The sequence below is a fragment of the Mesoplodon densirostris genome, chromosome 11, assembly GCF_025265405.1.
Source record: "Mesoplodon densirostris isolate mMesDen1 chromosome 11, mMesDen1 primary haplotype, whole genome shotgun sequence".
Lineage (NCBI taxonomy): Eukaryota > Metazoa > Chordata > Mammalia > Artiodactyla > Ziphiidae > Mesoplodon > Mesoplodon densirostris.
The window spans coordinates 64,573,414-64,590,835 of record NC_082671.1 but is presented as its reverse complement, the minus strand read 5'-3'; the positions used below and the strand labels follow the sequence as shown (position 1 = coordinate 64,590,835).

The window sequence follows — 17,422 nt, the reverse complement described above, 5'->3', positions numbered from 1 at the left end:
TTATTCTCCTCTTAATTTTGTGTATTTTGAGAACTTCCATAAAAAAAAAGAGTTCAAGTGAGGCAGGCAGAATGGTTGTGTTTTCCTCGTGTTCAGTGGGTCGGGAACAGGTGCAGAGTAAGTGGAGAGTTGGTTTTCTCAGGGTCGGGGTTTTGCCCAGGGATTCCAGCAAAGCCAGGGAAGGGCAGGGAAGTTGAAAGCGAATTTCAGGAGTAGCTGTAGTGTTACATTATGGAATCTAGGCTGCGTAATGGGAGAAGTTAGGCTGGCGGGGGAGGGAGAGACAGTGGGTCAGTGCCGTGGGTCCCGGTGGGGTGAAGTCCCCTGGGAGCCGCGGTGCTCAGAGTTGGGCAGGTGGAGGGAGAGGCCGGCCAGGGCTTCTGGAAAGGGTCCCACTGCTGGTCACGATAGGTTTGGGGTGTGGATGGCGGAGATGGGACAAGATCGCTGGTGGAGGGTGATGGAGGAGTTTAGAGGCTGTGATACAGGAAGGATCAGCTGCGTGGATGTGAACCCAGCGTGAGCTGTGACAGAAGCGCAGCCGGAGAGACTCGGCAGCGAGCGGGTGCCAGCCTCGCATGCTCCCTGGTCCGGAGTGTGCGGTGCCAGGGACGTGGGGGGCCGGTCTTCAGGGCAGAAGGAGGCGAAGGCTCACAGAAGCACGTGCAGATGGGAGGGCTCACTGATGGCGCAGCCCCGGGAACAGCGGGGTCTCCAGAGCGGGGAGGGATGGGAGAGTCTCAGAAGAGGGAGCGCCGAGCCCTGGGATGAGCGACCACCTGGGAGGACGTGGCGGGGCTCCGGTGGACGCTCCGAGGCCGATGGGGTGGTGACGGGGGCGCCGGGGGCGGGCAGGGGCCGGCAGAGGTGTTTCGTGTGAACGTACGGGTCAGGCTTCACCGCCGGTCCTGCTGGCCCCGGGGCAAGGCTGGCTGAGGGGTGCTCATGCTGGGAGTGCATGAAGCATCCTCTGGGCGCCACACCCCACTTCTCTGATCCCCGTCACAGCACAGCTCTTCAGGAGCTGTTGTATTCACTCACCTCCCCTCGGAACCCAGCCCGGCCAGGCTCCCCTGAAGACGCTCCGGTCAAGGCCACCAGTGACTTCTGGTGCTACATCCAGGGGCCCAGTCCCACTCCTAACCCTGCTGGGTCTCTCAGCAGCATGACACGCTGTCTTTCAACCAGTTCCCTAGTGCAGCAAGGAGGAGGAGGCCAGGGCCTCTGTGGCTCTCGAGGAGGGGGAGGGAGCCCCGGTCTTCACTGTGGTCTTCAGGGCCCCACGTGATCTGGTTCCAGGTCAGCTGTCTGGCCTCACCTGTGACATGTGCCCTCGCTCCTCTCCGGAGACCAGGGCCCCTCGCCCGCCCTCAGCCCCACCTGGGCTCTGACCTTGGTGCCTGGCGCTGGCTCCTCCCCCGCTTGGACCACCTTCTCCAAAGCTGCCTCCCGCCCTCCACACTCTGCTCCAGCTCCTTTGTCAGACACCGTCCAGGGGCTGCCGGCCCGTGTGCCCTCTGCCGCGTGGCAGCGAGCCCCCTTCTCTGCTGGGCTTCCCCCCAGCGTGTATCACTGCTGACGTGTTTGCACGTTACCGGCCTCCCTCCCCCAGGGTTTCAGTAAACTCTACGAGGTGAGCCGTTTTCTCTTTTTTAGAAAACGACTGCCTCCCTGGCGCCTAGAGTACTGTCGCCTGCCTAGGTGCTCGGTGGTGGCTGAGAGACGGCAGCTTTGTAACTCCGGGTCCACCTCTCCGTAGCGCACGGGCGACTGCAAGCCCAACTTCTTCCAGGACTGCCTGCTGGAGGTTTTTGACAACCTGGAGCAGCACATCCAGAGCCCGCTGGTGCTGCAGGCCATCCTCAGCCTGATGGAGAGGGGCGCCATGGTGCTGACCACCAACTACGACAACCTGCTGGAGATCTTCGGGCAGCAGCGCAACAAGCCCATGGAGTCTCTGGATCTGAAGGACAAGACCAAGGTGCTGGCCGGCCGCCGGGGCGGGAGGTGGGAGGCTGGAGTAGAGGCAGAGGCGCAGGCATGTTTGCACTGCTGCTGTGGTGTGGCACGAGCTGTCATCTCCCAGCGGAGGGCCCGTCTTAGGAGAGGTGCTCTCTGCTCGCCGAGGCTCCTCTCCCCGCTGGAACGAGACACGAAAGGCCTGGGACAGGGCGCTGCCGCCAGCTCCTCAGGACCCCTCAGCTACCTGCCCCGGCTTCCGGTTTGCTTCTGTCCTGCACGCCCGCAAGGGCTCTCTCATTGTAGGAGATGTGGGTGATAAAGGCTGTAGTTCAGGAAAGCAAGATCACCTACAGTCCTATTGCTGTGAATTTTGGTTAATTGGCTTATTTATTTATTAATTAACAAACTGGGATTGCAGTACACGTCAAGTTTTTGTGCTGATGTTTTTCCCTTAATATTATACTGTGAGCATTTTCCTGTCATCGGGCTGTCTTTAAAAGCATGGTTTTAAATGTAATTTCATGTGAGACTAGATTATAGTTATCATTGTGAGCATATTTTCACAACTATAAATAACGCTACAGTGAAAATTCCTACATTTTTGATAAGTCCCTGGAGAACTTGTTAGGGTCAAAGGGTATGACCATTTTAAAGACAAACGATGTAAATCACCCACGTGTTCTCCAGAAAGGTTTCCAGTCTACACTCCTGCAGCTGTGTGAGGGGGACTCCGTCTCCCACGTCTTGCCAGCATGAGGCGTTACTAAAAAACCTAACAAAACACATTTCTCCCAGCGGAAAGGTGCACATTTTACGCTTTTATTTCTTTTATTGCTAAGGTTGACCACAGTTTCATTGCATCGATTGTATTTCTTGTGTGCTGTGTGTGCCTGTGGATTTGTACGATCCCTGCCGACGACGGCTGCTGCCTGTTCCTGCTTCACTGCTGGCGGGCAGGGGGTCCCAGCCCCGCTCCACACACAGGGACACCGAGGCCCGTTGCAATGCTGTCTTACTCGGGACCTGGGGAAGTGTGGGAGCTGCCCTTAGGTGGCCTGTCTCCCGGTGCTTAGCTGAGGAATTGTGACGGGGCCCCGGCCGACGCCTTGAGCGGGCCCCCCCGTGACACGTGGCAGGACACCTGCTCCCGTGTCGGAGCAGCGTGGCCCCATCGGCGGGGCTGCTCCCTGCTGTACCGAGGGCCTCTGGAAATAAGCTGCATGTGCTCCTCCGCCTGCTCGTGGGGGGCGCGGGCGGGGGTTAGTCCGTTTGTCTGGGGTTGTCAGTCCGGCCCGCTGACGTGAGAGCCCGTGGAGTGGAGGTAAAAGGAATATACGTGATGTGCATCTTCTGCATCTTGAAATGAAGCCAATTTAGAGCTATTTGATAAATTATTTTTTCTGCATCTTCTGCATCTTGAAATGAAGCCAACTTAGAGCTATTTGATAAATTGTTTTTTCTGTATATGTTTATTTTTTCTGGGTGTACTAACAATGTATACCTAGCAGTAAGTAAAATAAAACACAGGACTGAGAAGTGACAGCCTTCCTCATCTCCCTAAACTCATCAGTCTTGACAGCGTGCTATAATCTCAGGTGTTAAAGGTATTTTCTACATAACAGTCTCGGTCTCTGAAGAAGTTCTTTTCGATATGGCAGGACACGAATAACTAGCATTTAACACCTGAGTTTCTCTTAGGTTTAAAGATATAAATTGAAGCATCTCTCTTACTGTTTCCCAGGTAGGTTTAAGAGGCCATGAATCACTGTGGATATTTTCCTCTTATACCTGTTTTAAATACCAGTGTTCTTCCTCTGTCTGGCTTGCTCTTTGCTAGGTCCTTCAGTGGGCTAGAGGACACATCAGATACGGAGTTCTTCACATTCACGGCTTATACACAGATCCCTGCGGGATGGTGTTGGACCTGTCGGGATATAAAGACGTTACTCAAGACCCAGAAGTCATGGTATGCGCATCCTGACTAGGCACTGGTTGTACCCCTGGGGCTGTGTGGCTGCCGCTAGCCAGCAGTGGCGCGGTCTGAGCAGGTTCCTGACCTCTAGGCCTCCTGCCCCTCGGGTCACGCCGCTGCTCCCAGCTCTGTCTCCAGGGCCCGGCACGGGGTCTGGCACCTTGAATAGACGCTCAGTGAACTTGCCATGATCCTCTTGCTCAGGGTTACAGTTAGGTTTCTTCAGCGTGACTCACAGGCCCCAGCAGGGTCTGCAACGCTGTTCTCTGGCCACTCCTCTGTACTCATCTTTTTTCTCTGTTCATTCAGGCATCTCCTTCCCCTTCTCTATTTAGCAATCTCTTTTAGCTTTCAAAACCTAGTTTTAAAATTTCATTCTCTGTGAGGCTTTTTTGATATCCTGGACAAAATGAAGTGTGGAGAAACTGCCTGCTAGCTTTTTATAAACTCATTTATTATGGCACTTAAGAAACCACGGAGGGCCTTCCCTGGTGGCGCAGTGGTTGAAAGTCCGCCTGCCGATGCAGGGGACACGGGTTCGTGCCCTGGTCCGGGAAGATTCCATATGCCACGGAGCGGCTGGGCCCGTGAGCCAGGGCCGCTGAGCCTGCGTGTCCGGAGCCTGTGCTCCACAACGGGAGAGGCCACAACAGTGAGAGGCCTGCGTACCGCAAAAAAAAAAAAAAAAAAGAAACCACTTCACTGATTCGCTGTTGAGCTCAGCGTCAGGCCCTCCCTCCCTCGCCCCTCCGCCCCAGGCACAGGGGTAACGCCCTCGGTTGCACCAGTGCTGCGCGGGAAGAAATACCTTGCCGATACTGAAACTCTCTCTGGGGTGTTTGGGTGTCAGAACTGGTGATTCTCTGCTGCGTGCCTGAGCGACCCTGCTAATAATCTTTGTTTCCCTCTACGCCCACTCCCTTGGGTCCTTGTCACTGGTCCCCTCCTCAGCTCTCCTGCCTGCACTCCCCAAAATGCTATTCTTCCAAGGCCAGGCCCCTCTCCGCAGAGTTCCCACCTGTGATTCACTGGGACAGAGGTCAGTTCCAGGGCCTTACATATGCACAGTTTGGAGCTGAAAGGAAATTTCATGCCCTTATTTTATGTTTTAATCATTTAAAATTGTACATAAATGTAGAAGATTTGAATTGAGTGACTACACTGACGAGATGGTGGGTGGGGAGGGGTGGGCAGTAGCGCATCTGCACGGATTTGGGGACGTGGATTTGGGGCCTGGGCCGCTTGCCCTGGCTTGGAGAGGAAGGGGCTCCCTTCCTTTTGCTGCTTTTCTAACTTTGCTCCTCTGTGGCTCTTGGGAAAGGCCGGTTAGGGAGCAGCGATTTAAAATCACAAATATCTAGCTTCATGTCATAAGATCTCACTCACTTTCAGATGAGCATCTCGATCTCCTCGTTGGTTCTTTCGCAGGAAGTTCTTCAGAACTTGTACCGCACCAAATCTTTTCTGTTTGTGGGCTGTGGAGAGACCCTTCGTGATCAGATATTCCAGGCCCTCTTCCTTTATTCGGTGCCGAACAAGGTGGATTTGGAGCACTACATGGTTGTGCTCAAGGAGAACGAAGACCATTTCTTTAAGCATCAGGCAGACATGCTTCTGCATGGGATCAAAGTCGTGTCCTACGGGGACTGTTTTGACTATTTTCCGGGGTACGTGCAAGACCTTGCCACTCAGATCTGCAAACAGCGAAGTCCAGGTACGAGATTTTTTTTTTTCACTTTTCAATATACAAATCTGATAGAATTCTTCCAGTTTTTTTTTTTTTTTTTTTTTTTTTTTTTGGCGGTACGCGGGTCTCTCACCGTTGTGGCCTCTCCCGTTGCGGAGCACAGGCTCCGGACACGCAGGCTCAGCGACCATGGCTCAAGGGCCCAGCCGCTCCGCGGCATGTGGGATCTTCCCGGACCGGGGCACAAATCCGTGTCCCTTGCATCAGCAGGCGGACTCTCAAAAACTGTACCACCAAGGGCTTCCATGGTGGCGCAGTGGTTGAGAGTCCGCCTGCCGATGCAGGGGACACGGGTTCGTGCCCCGATCCCGGAGGATCCCACATGCCGCGGAGCGGCTGGGCCCGCGAGCCATGGCCGCGGAGCCTGTGTGTCCGGAGCCTGTGCTCCGCAACGGGAGAGGCCACAGCGGTGAGAGGCCCGCGTACAGCAAAAAAAAAAAAAAAAAAAAAAAAAAAACTGTACCACCAGGGAAGCCCTTTTTTTTTCCCCCTTTTTTGTAGATATAAATTACATACCATAAAGTAAAATTGAGAGGTAATTTTATATACCATTAGATTTACCAGTCTTCTAGTTACTATTTTTTTTAATGTCTCTGTGTACTTTAAAAATAGATTAGGGTTATTGGTATGATAGTAATAGCGTATAAATAGAACGTTACCGTCAAAGCTGTGCATATAGTTGTACACATCTATTCGTTACAGATGACATGCCATGCTTCAGATTACCTTAACTGAGAAAGAAAACTGCCCAGCCAGCTTCATCAGCTGTGACACTGACAACCTGAAAAATGCAGATACCTCATACCTTTATCCTGTCACTACATTTTAAAAGTTAAAACACAGCAGCACAAAATGATTTCATGAAGACTTTTCTTTTTTAAATAACGTCTTTTCCCTGTTCTGCTGAGCGCGACACACCTTTTAAGTAATTCTCCTTGGCCCTTCTTTGGGGAATTGATCATCTGCCAGGAATGACCAAGAGAAGTGAGCACTTCTTAAACTGGTCATCTTGCCATAAGGGCAGTTCACGGCTTTGAGTTTGGTGTCATAAAACATGGATGACGGCAGACTTCAAGAGGTCTGTATTGGCTGTCATGTCACGGTAATAGGAAACCCAGACGTAGTCACCCACACAGTGGAATTGGGTTAACCACAAAGCTGCCTGCATGTGACACTGGCCATGAACTTGAAGACTAGAGATAATGCGAAGATCACAGGAACCAAATGCACAGATAATCCCGCAGTCTAGCTTTTTCCCACTAGTCCTTTTCCGGATTGCTAATAATTAGCAAGATGGACTGACTTAAGTTGCATTCACATTAATAAAGTGTCATTAGGGTGGCAGTCTACTTTTTTTACTAAGGGAAAGAGCAGGGAGCCGACGCTTGCTGTGTTACACACTGCTGTGAATTTTACATTCTTGACCTCATTTCACTTTTGGTCACAGTATCCACTGCTACTAAGTAGATGATTTTAGAGCTGATGAAACAGGCTCAGAGAGTTAGTGCCCAGGTATTTGAAGCTGGGGCTGGGGTCCTGGACTGACAGCAGAGTGGAACATGCCTTCAGGGTGTCTCTGCACCCATGGGCCTCACCCGGGGCTCCCGCGCCTGCTGCCGGTGGCGGGGCCTCCTGTCCCCACCCAGGCCCCCTTTTCCAGACCCTGGCAGCTGAGTGGATTTGACAGGCTGCTGGGGGCTGAAGGCCGTTTGGACTTGTAATGTGTGACCGTGTCTTTAGGGACGTCTGTACGTGTGTTCCTGAGGTGCTTCTCCTGCTGGGAGAGGGTGTCCGTGCCGGCTCGGGGGCTTCACACGTCGGGGTTCAGTTCTCACATCGGCCCTGGGGGTGGAGAGGAGGGGCAGGAGCCGGCCCCGCTGCCCCCGCATGCAGAGCAGGCCTTGCCTCCGTCTCCCCCCGCCGGCCTGAGGAGGAAGCGCTGTGAGTCGCTTCTGCTGACTGTTCTCCTTTCTCCCCCAGATGCCGATCGAGTGGACAGCACCACGTTGTTCGGTAAAGCACATCTTGGCTTTTGCCAGCTTGTTTTTTGCCTACGTGTTCCAGTGTTTTCCCGCTCTTACTTATAAAATCATAGATGTGTTTCTCACATTGAATACTTAGCCTGTGTTGCATCAAGACAGCCCTGCCAGAGATGATAGATGGCCACACCTGCGTGACGGTCCCTTGAACTGGGAAGCAGCTGTCAAACGTGGGCGGTCCACTGGTGCCGGGAATAATTCCTGTCCTGGAACCAAGAGTCCGGGGGAATTAGAACAAGAGTCTATTTGTATCATACCATTGGGTCTGAGATGTAGTTAAATTTTTTTTTTTATCGTATATAATTGCTTTACAGTGTTGTGTTAGTTTCTGCTGTATAATGAAGTGAATCAGCTCCACATATACATACCCCCTCCCTCTTGGACCTCCCTCCCCCCGCCCCGCGACCTAGGTCATCACAGAGCACCGAGCTGAGCTCCCTGTGCTGTACCGCAGGTTCCCGCTAGCTCTCTTATTTTACACATGGTAGTGTATAATTTGACCCATCCCCTTCAGAGATTTTAATTGCAAAGGTTCTAAGCGTTGGTGTAAAATTTTATATCTACTACGTGGTTGAAATATCCATACTCATCTTGCAGGGCTCGACTCTGCCCATTAATGAATTGACCAGGTACGACTGCGCTCAGAGGCTCCCACCGTCCACCCTGGGGTGAACTTAGTGCCAGGTTTCCCCACGCTGGTCAGTCACTTGGGTTAGAAGGGGCTCTGGTCAGTGGAGCCGGGGGCCTTGCAGCCCCGGTTTCCCTGCCCCTCTCAGCATAGCCACAAATAGAAACTTGGTAGCGCTGCACGGGCTTCAGTTAAGGAATTGTGAAACAGGCGCGCTCAGCTTTCCGTTTCTCCCTTATCTCCGTAGGAAAGGACACATTTATTTTAGCTGCGTTCTCTGACTCCCAGAGTCATCCATTTCTTTTGAAAAAAGCATTAACTTGATAGACATCTGTAGCGTATGGTAGGGATTAGTTGGTCAGTGCTTCAGTAAAATCAGATAAGTGTTTTTTAAATTAAAACAATTTTTTTAAATTGAGTATAGTCGCTGTACAATGTTATATGTTACAGGTGTACGATAGAGTGATTCACAATTTTTAAAGGTTGTACTCCATTTATAGTTATTATAAAACACTGGCTATTTTCCCCGTGTTGTACAATATACCCTTGTAGCTTACTTTACGCCTCATAGTTTTCACCTCTTAATCCTCTACTCCTGTATTGCCCCTCCCCCCTTCCTCTCCCCACTGGTAACCACTGGTTTGTTCTGTATATCTGTGAGTCTGCTTTTTTGTTACATTACTGGTTTATTATATTTTTTAGGTTCTGCATGTAAGTGATACCATGCAGTCTTTGTCTGACTTATTTCACTTAGCATAATGTCCTTCAAGTCCATCCATGTTGCTGCAAATGGCAACATTTTGTTCTTTTTTTATGGCTGAGTAGTAGTATTCCATTGTATTCCAAGATGTATTCCACAACTTCCTTATCCATTCATCTGTTGATGGACACTTGCACTTTCTTCCATATCTTGGCAATTGAAATCGTGCTGCTATGAACACTGGGGTGCATGTATCTTTTCCAATTAGAGTTTTTGTTTTTTTCGGATATGTACCCAGGAGTGGGATTGCTGGATCCTATGGTAGTTCTATTTTTAGTTTTTTGAGAACCCTCCATACTGTTTTCCGCAGTGGCTGCACCAGTTTACATTCCCACCAACAGTGTCCAGGGTTCCCTTTTCTCCACATCCTTGCCAGCATTTGTTGTTTATGTTCTTTTTGATGATAGCTGTTCTTAGATGTTTTTTAATAAAAGTTTTCATCTTTCAGGTAATGCATGCCAGGACTGTGCAAAGAGGAAGTTAGAAGAAAATGGAATTGAAGTTTCAAAGAAACTCAGACAATCAGATACTGGTATAATGTCTTTTCTTTTTTTAAAACTTCATTCATTCATTCATTCATTCATTCATTCATGGCTGCGCACGGGCTTCCTCTAATTGCGGCGAGCGCGGGCTTCTCATTGCGGTGGCTTCTCTTGTTGCAGAGCACGGGCTCTAGGCGCACGGGCTTCAGTAGTTGCGGCACGTGGGCTCAGTAGTTGTGGCTCACGGGCTCTAGAGTGCAGGCTCATTAGTTGTGGTGTACGGGCTTAGCTGTTCCGCGGCATGTGGGATCTTCCCCGACCAGGGCTCGAACCCGTGTCCCCTGAGTTGGCAGGTGGATTCTTAACCACTGCGCCACCAGGGAAGCCCTGTAATGTCTTTTCTTTTTTGCAGATTGGCCTTATTTGGAGGTGTTTTCAGTCACAGTGCTTTGCTTTAATACCCCAGCCTCTTGGTGGAAGGAATGATACATAGATCATTCCAACTGCCCAGAGGTTCCTACTTTAACAATTTCTGTTTATTTAAGTTAGCATGTCATTGAAGAAAAACTCGCCAAGTACACAAATTGTAAGCAGCCCAGTGAGTTTTCACAAAGTGAATACACAATTGCGAAAACTCACTGGTTACCTCCAGTTCAAGAAACGAAATGGTGTCAGGAGCCTGCCCCTGCCTGCCCCAAGCCCCATCACTTTTTAGTCACTCCCTCACCACCCGAGGGTGACCACTATCCTAATTTATGTCACCTTAGTTTCCAGAGAAAACCACTTTAAATCATGTGTTTTTTGTTACCTCTATCACCGAATGAGATTTATTTAAACTAAATATTTAGTTGAAGTGTTTATTTAAATAGACAATCTCCGTCACCCCTAGGAAAGGGGATCTAGCTCACTCTTACCATTCCCTCCCTCTCCTTCTTCCAGGTTTCCATAGTCTGTACTTTCTCATTCTTTAAATAGTGCACTTACGTTTTCTGACCTCTCGATATGAAGATGCAGCTGTGACGGCCCCTACCCTTCTCACCTCCCCTTCCTCGTCTCACTTCCCGAAGCCCACCAGTGTTTACATCGCCAGTGTTGATCATCATGGTCACGGACTGAGGGGAAAGAAGCCCTCCAGTTTGTCTATAGGTCGGTTCTAAAAGTTGGAAAACAATAGTTGCTTAAAAACACAGGCAGTATTTTTCCTGGTTAGCCAGCTGTGTGTTGTGTTCATGGGTCCAGTGCCATGACTGCTGTGCCAGCTGCAGGACGTGTTCTTAGTATCAAGGTCCAGTGTGTTTCTTTCCTTAACCTTCCATTAATCATGCTCCCATTTTTGGTTGTTGCGTATTGGTGGTGTTTGTGTTGCTTTTATTTTTGGGGGGAGTTTCTAGATTCTTTCCTCCTTATTGTCCAAAAAAAATCACATTTCACAAACGTTTTTAAATGTATGTATTCTCTCAGTCATACTGCCTCTCATTTTCCGAGTCACCCCCTGACCACCTGCTCGTTCTGGACTGCTGCAGACGTGTCACCCTGGAGCCCCCTTCCTTGCTGTCCTGGATTACCGCCCAGGTCTGCCTTCTGCCCACCGCACCCACCTCTGCTAACCGCACCCACTTCTGCCAGAACCTCCTCTGGTAGCTCCCACAGCCCCCAGCCCCCCGAGGACCGGCTCCTCAGTGGGATTCTTCATTCGTGATCCCCCCTTGGAACTCCACTGTCTCAAGCGGCCAGGTTTCCTGTTGAAGAGGGTCTGCTGCAACCCTGATCTCTGTGATTCGTAGGTGACCTGTTCTTTCTTTTCTGGAAGCTTTTAGGATCTTCTTTTTCCTTGATATTTAGAAACTTCATGAGGATGTGTATAGGTGAGCAAGGTTTTTATATACCTTGCTCAGTTTTTTCTTCCCTCCAGTTCTGGAATAATCTGTCTCCTGTTCCCTCTTCCTTCAGTCTTATTAGCTGGGACCTCCTGGACTGATTTCTACTGTGTTTTCTCTAATGTCTTAATTTTCCTCAAAAACTTTCTGGAGGATTCTCAAAATATGTTCCACCCTTTTCTTTTTAATTTTGGGTGTTAAATTTTTATTTGGGGCGTTACTGTTCATTTCTGAGAGCTCTTGTTTTCTGATTTAGTTTTTCTCATAGCATCTGTTGTTTTAGGACTACGGTATCTTTTCAAATCTCTAGAGATACCAGAGACTTCCCTGGTTATCTGACGACTCTGTTCCTGAAAACATTAGAATAGAGGATTTTCAGGTAACAGTTTATTTTTTATTAGATAAGAAAATCTCAGTAAAACACTCTTAAACACCAATATAATAATCCACTAAGAATTTCGGAGAGCTATGAAGCATTTAACATACTACCAGTTACTTACCTAACATTTAAATTAGGTCCTCAGTGCGTATGTTTGAGCAGTACTGTGATACTGCATTTTCCTTCTACACCACAGGGAATGTGTACTGTTGAAATAGTTTGTTATGGATACAAAAGTTCATAATAAGCGTTAAACAAATAAGCAAACACGGCAGTTTTCTCAGTGGCTGCCTGCAGAGTGAGTTGGGCCCGGTGGGAGGAGGAGACAGGTGAGGTGGTGGCTCCTGCTGGCTGGCGGTGGTGGCGGTGTGTGTTGGTGAGCTGAGCCTTTTGAGGGGCCGGCTGAGTTCCAACCGCGGCTGACACTGCGCCCACCCCCCCTTACATTTTGTACAACTTCAGTGCACGTATCTTTAGAGGAAGAATTCCATTTTGATAGTATATTGGATAAAATTCTTTGAAGTCTTTTAGCAAATATTTGGATTGTGAATCCAGTAGTTAGGGACATCTGTAACTAAATAAAAAAAATAAAACTAGTGTTCTTGGAGTTGTTCCCTCCAGGACAAGAGGTTCTCTTCCTTTAGTCTTCTTCCTGCTGCGTGTTTCCCCCATGTCTGGGGCTCCTCAGTTGCCTGCCGGCATTTAAGAAGAAGGTGGGCCTGGGTGACTGTTGCGCAGTCGGCTGTGTGGATTTGCCGTGGCTGCTGCTGCATATGCATAGCTTTTCTGCCCCAGGCTGCCCTCTGAATTGGTGGTGTGTGTATAGGGCAGCAGGGCGGACTGCCTGGTGGACTTTGTTCCAGAGCAGTGGGCAAGCCAGTCCGTGGGCTCCTCGGGGATCCCCTGGATGCCAGCACCCACACCGGCAGCCTCCTCTCCAAGCAGGTCTGTCTGTGTAGAGCGCGCCTTCTGGTCTTTCTTACAGAAAGCTTTGTCCTGCTCTGCATGTGAGTGAGACCAAGGTTCATCTTCTCAGTGCTGCTGGCCATACCTGCAGGCTGGAGGGCTCAGAGCAGCATGGCAGGCTCCCACAGCAGGCAGTCCTGTTGTGCACATACCCTGAACCTCACTCTTCTCTACAAGTCAACAGGCTCACGCCCTGTGTGTGTTGAAATTGCCCCTCACTGTTGACAGCCGCTCCCTCTTCCAGTCCACTGAGAAGGGGAAAAGCACTCACATTCATGGGTCAAGACTTCCATAGAGCTTTGCAAATCTAATGTTACAATTCACTTTGTCCCGTGGTGGTATTTATAACTCAGAAAGCCATTTTTAGACAGTGGCCACTATTTCCATTATGGAGGTATTTTCAAAGTCTTTAGCACAAAAGAAAAACCATAACCAGTTTTTGAAATAAAAATCCCATTGCAGTTACTTTTTTAAGATCAACTTTAATGTTTTGGTATTCCTTTCTTTTTGTTTAAACAGATGATGCTGGAGGGTCTTGAAATCTTTAAAACCAATAAAACCTGCAACTTGAAAACCAGCCTTCTGTAACCACAGTGCCATCCCAAACGATGAGGAATGTTAGAGAACTCCACACAGGACCTCTTGATCCTGAACCGTCAAATACCCCAAAAGAGCCATGTGGGTGTGTGGCCCTCAGAGGCTGGGTGAGGGAGTTAGGCATTGTGTTGAACTGTTTGGGAGGTGACGCATACACACGGCAGGTGTCCTTTGTGAGGACTGATACACAACTACCTCAGGGACCAAATCAGTGGGCAGGGACATACCTGGTTTTCCCGACTCCCATTTGATATGCCCTCTGTCAGGTGGTTTTTTTCTCCCATAAAAGGAGGAAAGTAAAGACTGTCCAAGCAACAGTAGTTGCCAAAGAGAAAATAAGACACTAGACACTTAAATTTTATAATCTTTGTGGAAACATCTGTTAGTGTAGAAAAAAAATTAGAAGTGTGTTTGTTACATTGTTAAATAGTAAAGAAGGTATGGAAACTGGAGGCACTGAGTCTGCCAGTGAGAGCGGTATGTTTTAAGAATGACTTGACCTGTAGGCTTCTTTGGAGTTGTGTAATTTCAGTTAGTACTTGGTCTCTAAAGAATGGCAGGTCTAACTGTGACTCAGAAGTGAAGTCTCCAGGAGCCAGAGGGCCTTTTCAAAAGCACAGGTCAGTGTCCAAGTGTGTCATGCGATGGATAACTGAGAAATTACAAGTGGAGCACAAGACCAAGTTCTAAACTTTTAGTTAAATTCCAAGCTTTCCAAGCCTTTATTCTATGGGTTAAGGTCCAACCCTTCTGTTCTTCTCTCTTAAAATCCTCTCCCCACAACCCATATTAAAGGATTTGCACTGAGTGAAGTAGGCAAAACTTGTCAAGGGTCTGTAACACTTTAGACTTTGTCAGGGTTCGCGCAGGGCAGATGGCGTGCTGAGCTGCATGCTCGTGCCCAGGGAGTTGCTCTGTGGCCCTGGCGCTGTCCCTACTTGGTTTCTGTGTCAAGGCTGCCTTTTAGCTCCCCAAGGGTTTAGGGAAAGTGAAGCATGAAGTTGGGATGTGTAGGGAATGAGAGAAAAGCCAGAGAGTTGGTTAAGACCTTTTTTGTTTTTTTGTTTTTTGTTTTTTTTATTAGTTTCTGCTTTATAACAAAGTGAATCAGTCATACATATACATCTGTTCCCACATCCCTTCCCTCATGCATCTCCCTCCCTCCCACCCTCCCTGTGTTTTTCTTTGTGAAGCATGGAAAACAAACCTTTTATGTTATTCTGGTCAGAAATAAAATTTTATCTTCAATTCCGTTTGCTCAACTTTTCTTTAGTTATGACAAGGTATGGTATCATGTATTTAATGAGAATTTTTACCTTGAGTTGCCACTCAGTTGTGACACTGATTACTTGAATGTGTTTATTAAACTTTTTGAAAAGCAAACTAAGTTGGCTTTTTATAAAAAGACACATTTATAAAGTGCAATCCGGGCAAGATACGTGAATTTGAAAGTTGGTCATACATAGGGTGTAGCAATATTACAAGCATGGAAAATGATGTGAAACAGGATATAAAACTGGCAAAGTAAAGTAGAGCCAGTTCAAGACGAGCTCTGAGTGCCATGCTGAAGAATTGGAGGTCTTCTTGCTGTAATGAATGAATATATCTAGTCAGTTCTGCTGTGATTCTTATTTTAAAATGCAAATTTATTCCAACAAGATTGATATGTTAGAAAGAAACAATCTGAGCATAACTCGTTCATAAATAATAGTTATACAGACACCTACACAATAGCCTCCTTGCTTCCTCACTGAAGCCTGAAATACGTATGACTCTCTGGCCCTTAAAGAAGTTTGCTGGACCCGCTCTAGGTGAAAATGGGAGACTGCAGCCGGCTGCACGGAGCTGCGGGGGATACACCGCCCAGCCCTCAGCCCCGGCCAGCTCCCTCAGACAAGCCTCCTTCCCCCACTCGACCTCAGCAGCAAGCTTCACCCGATGGGTTGCCCATTTCACAAGCCAACGTCTGAATGTTTTTGAGATGAAGTGCCATATGTGCTCTAGTATTTGTGAATTTCTTAACTACATAGTGTGTATAAAACCAGCTATTTATTAAGTTCCTGTCTTTTTTTTTTTGGACCCCATGTTTCCCATCACCTGGTGGTTTTCATTGTGTACTTTTGCATGGCACCGGGGTTTTCAGGAATATGGGTGTACTGCGTTAGAACAGAACAGTGATCCTACTTAAGGATCACCGGCAATCCACGAGTCCAAGTTACGAGACAGAACAGCCCAGGCAGAGAAAAGGGTCTACACTGAGCTCCTGTGTCACCAAAGGGACATTTCAATGTAAAGCTGATGCCTTTCAAGGCAGAAGGCGGGGATTTAGATGGTATTAACCAGCACTAAAAAAAGGAACAAAGGACTAGTGGCTTCTGCTGACTCAAGTTCTTAGAGACTAGCTGATGGAGCATAGGAAAGCAAGTTTTACCTGAAATAATGAATGTTGTTCAAAAGCGATTCCATTACTTCAGGAGGCCACTCCTTGATTAATTAATTAGCACTTGGGCCCAAAGCAGCCTTAAACACAAGACCACCAGCACCTTAGAATTTTTTAATTCCATTTTTAAATGGAAACGAAATACTATTGAAAACTCTGCAACTTTCTTTCCTACCCCTAACAATGTACAGTGGGCCTTCTGTATCCATGGGTTCTACATCTGTGGATTCAACCAACCTTGGATTGAAAATAGGAAAGGGAATTCCCTGGTGGTCCAGTGGTTGGTTAGGACTCCGTGCTTCCACTGCAGGGAGCACAGGTTCGATCCCTGGTTGGGGGAATAAGATCCTGCAAGCCGCATGGTACAGCCAAAAAAAAAAAAAAATAGCCGGGGGAGAAAAGATGCCAAAAAGCAATACTTGAATTTGCTGCATACAGGCAACTATCTGCATAGCATTTACATTGTATTAGGCATTATAAATAATGTAGAGATGATTTAAAGTATATAACAGGATGTGCATAGGTTATATGCAAATATTATACCAATTTGAATAAGGGACTTGAGCGCGCTTGGATTTTGGCATGCGTGATGCCCACAGATAATAAGGACGAATGTTTAAGTGGAGAAGTCATTTGTTACTTGGGAAAACCTGTGTTCTTCAATGTTTCCTTAACAGAAATTATATTCAGAAAATTTTAAATTGCATTGAAGCAGACATTTAATTTCACCTTAAAGTTTTGTTTCTAAAACTGTAAATGGTAGACATTTGAAATTAGACTTTTTTATTGGCATTTTCAATACTGACTTCAGTTCCTCTGAAATAATTTTCCATAAAACACAGGTTTAACACCACATAACTAGCATATTTAGAAACTAAGAGTTTCCCTTAAAGATTACTTAAACATACAAGGCGAGATCAGAGTAAAGATGATGCAGGATTTGAAAACTTTCTGACTGGCTTTCAAAATGGAAGTTAAAACTATGGTTGTTTCTTTTTTAAACTCATTCAGAGCTAACTCTCACAAGAAATACTACCTGCTGGAATGGGGCCTGAGCACTCCTTAATGGAAGTGAGCTACAGCATCTTTGCCTGGTAGCAATTAAGCTTTCTCATAAATGGCACACAGGCTGTCTAGCTTTTGCTCCAGAAGTCTGTACTCAAGAGCGGTGTGGGATTGAACGGCAGAGTGAGAACAGTGACTGGCCCGAGCGCTGCGTGACTCTGCTCTTACAGCACAGGGGCATTCTGCGTCCTAACGGGCCTCCTGCTGTCTCCTGCTGCTTTCTCTGTCTTGAGTATCTGGATACTGAGACAGATCTAGGGTCAAAACTCGGCTGAACATGCAGTCATCATGCTGAAATGGAGAGGAGACAGTTAAAAGTCAGTACCTTTACTTAGGGAATAAGTGCTATTAAATGTAAAATAAGAGCCATTAGTGAGTCTAGATTTGCATTTAAAAAGGAACCTGCTTATAGCCACCTAAAAAGGTATTACTTCTCTGTATTTACATCAGCTTTATTTATTTTTTGTATTAATCTGGTAAAGGGTACCAGAACATGCCACCCGAAAAT

The 17,422-nt window shown here is 47.8% G+C and overlaps 2 protein-coding genes across 23 annotated transcripts in view; one reads left to right on the top strand and one right to left on the bottom strand.

The window, feature by feature from the left end:
* The window catches only part of FAM118A (family with sequence similarity 118 member A), a 61,523-nt gene that overhangs the window by 13,739 nt on the left and 30,362 nt on the right, over nucleotides 1–17,422 (top strand). For 15 of the 21 annotated variants that reach the window (XM_060111792.1, XM_060111805.1, XM_060111799.1 and 12 more), the window contains 7 exons: nucleotides 1,760–1,981; nucleotides 3,800–3,928; nucleotides 5,363–5,648; nucleotides 7,662–7,694; nucleotides 9,557–9,640; nucleotides 10,566–10,736; nucleotides 13,332–14,691. In XM_060111792.1, coding sequence (XP_059967775.1) covers nucleotides 1,760–1,981; nucleotides 3,800–3,928; nucleotides 5,363–5,648; nucleotides 7,662–7,694; nucleotides 9,557–9,640; nucleotides 10,566–10,736; nucleotides 13,332–13,351 — 945 coding nt within the window. In that variant the 3' untranslated portion in view covers nucleotides 13,352–14,691. Of the gene's footprint in view, nucleotides 1–1,759; nucleotides 1,982–3,799; nucleotides 3,929–5,362; nucleotides 5,649–7,661; nucleotides 7,695–9,556; nucleotides 9,641–10,529; nucleotides 10,737–13,331; nucleotides 14,692–17,422 lie in introns of those variants that run through there. The other 6 variants (XM_060111787.1, XM_060111809.1, XM_060111800.1 and 3 more) reach the window with 5 other exon arrangements.
* The window catches only part of SMC1B (structural maintenance of chromosomes 1B), an 86,934-nt gene continuing 86,615 nt past the window's right edge, over nucleotides 17,104–17,422 (bottom strand). For both annotated transcript variants that reach the window (XM_060111785.1, XM_060111786.1), the window contains one exon: nucleotides 17,104–17,205. In XM_060111785.1, the coding sequence (XP_059967768.1) occupies nucleotides 17,104–17,205 (102 nt within the window). The remainder of the gene's footprint in view (nucleotides 17,206–17,422) is intronic.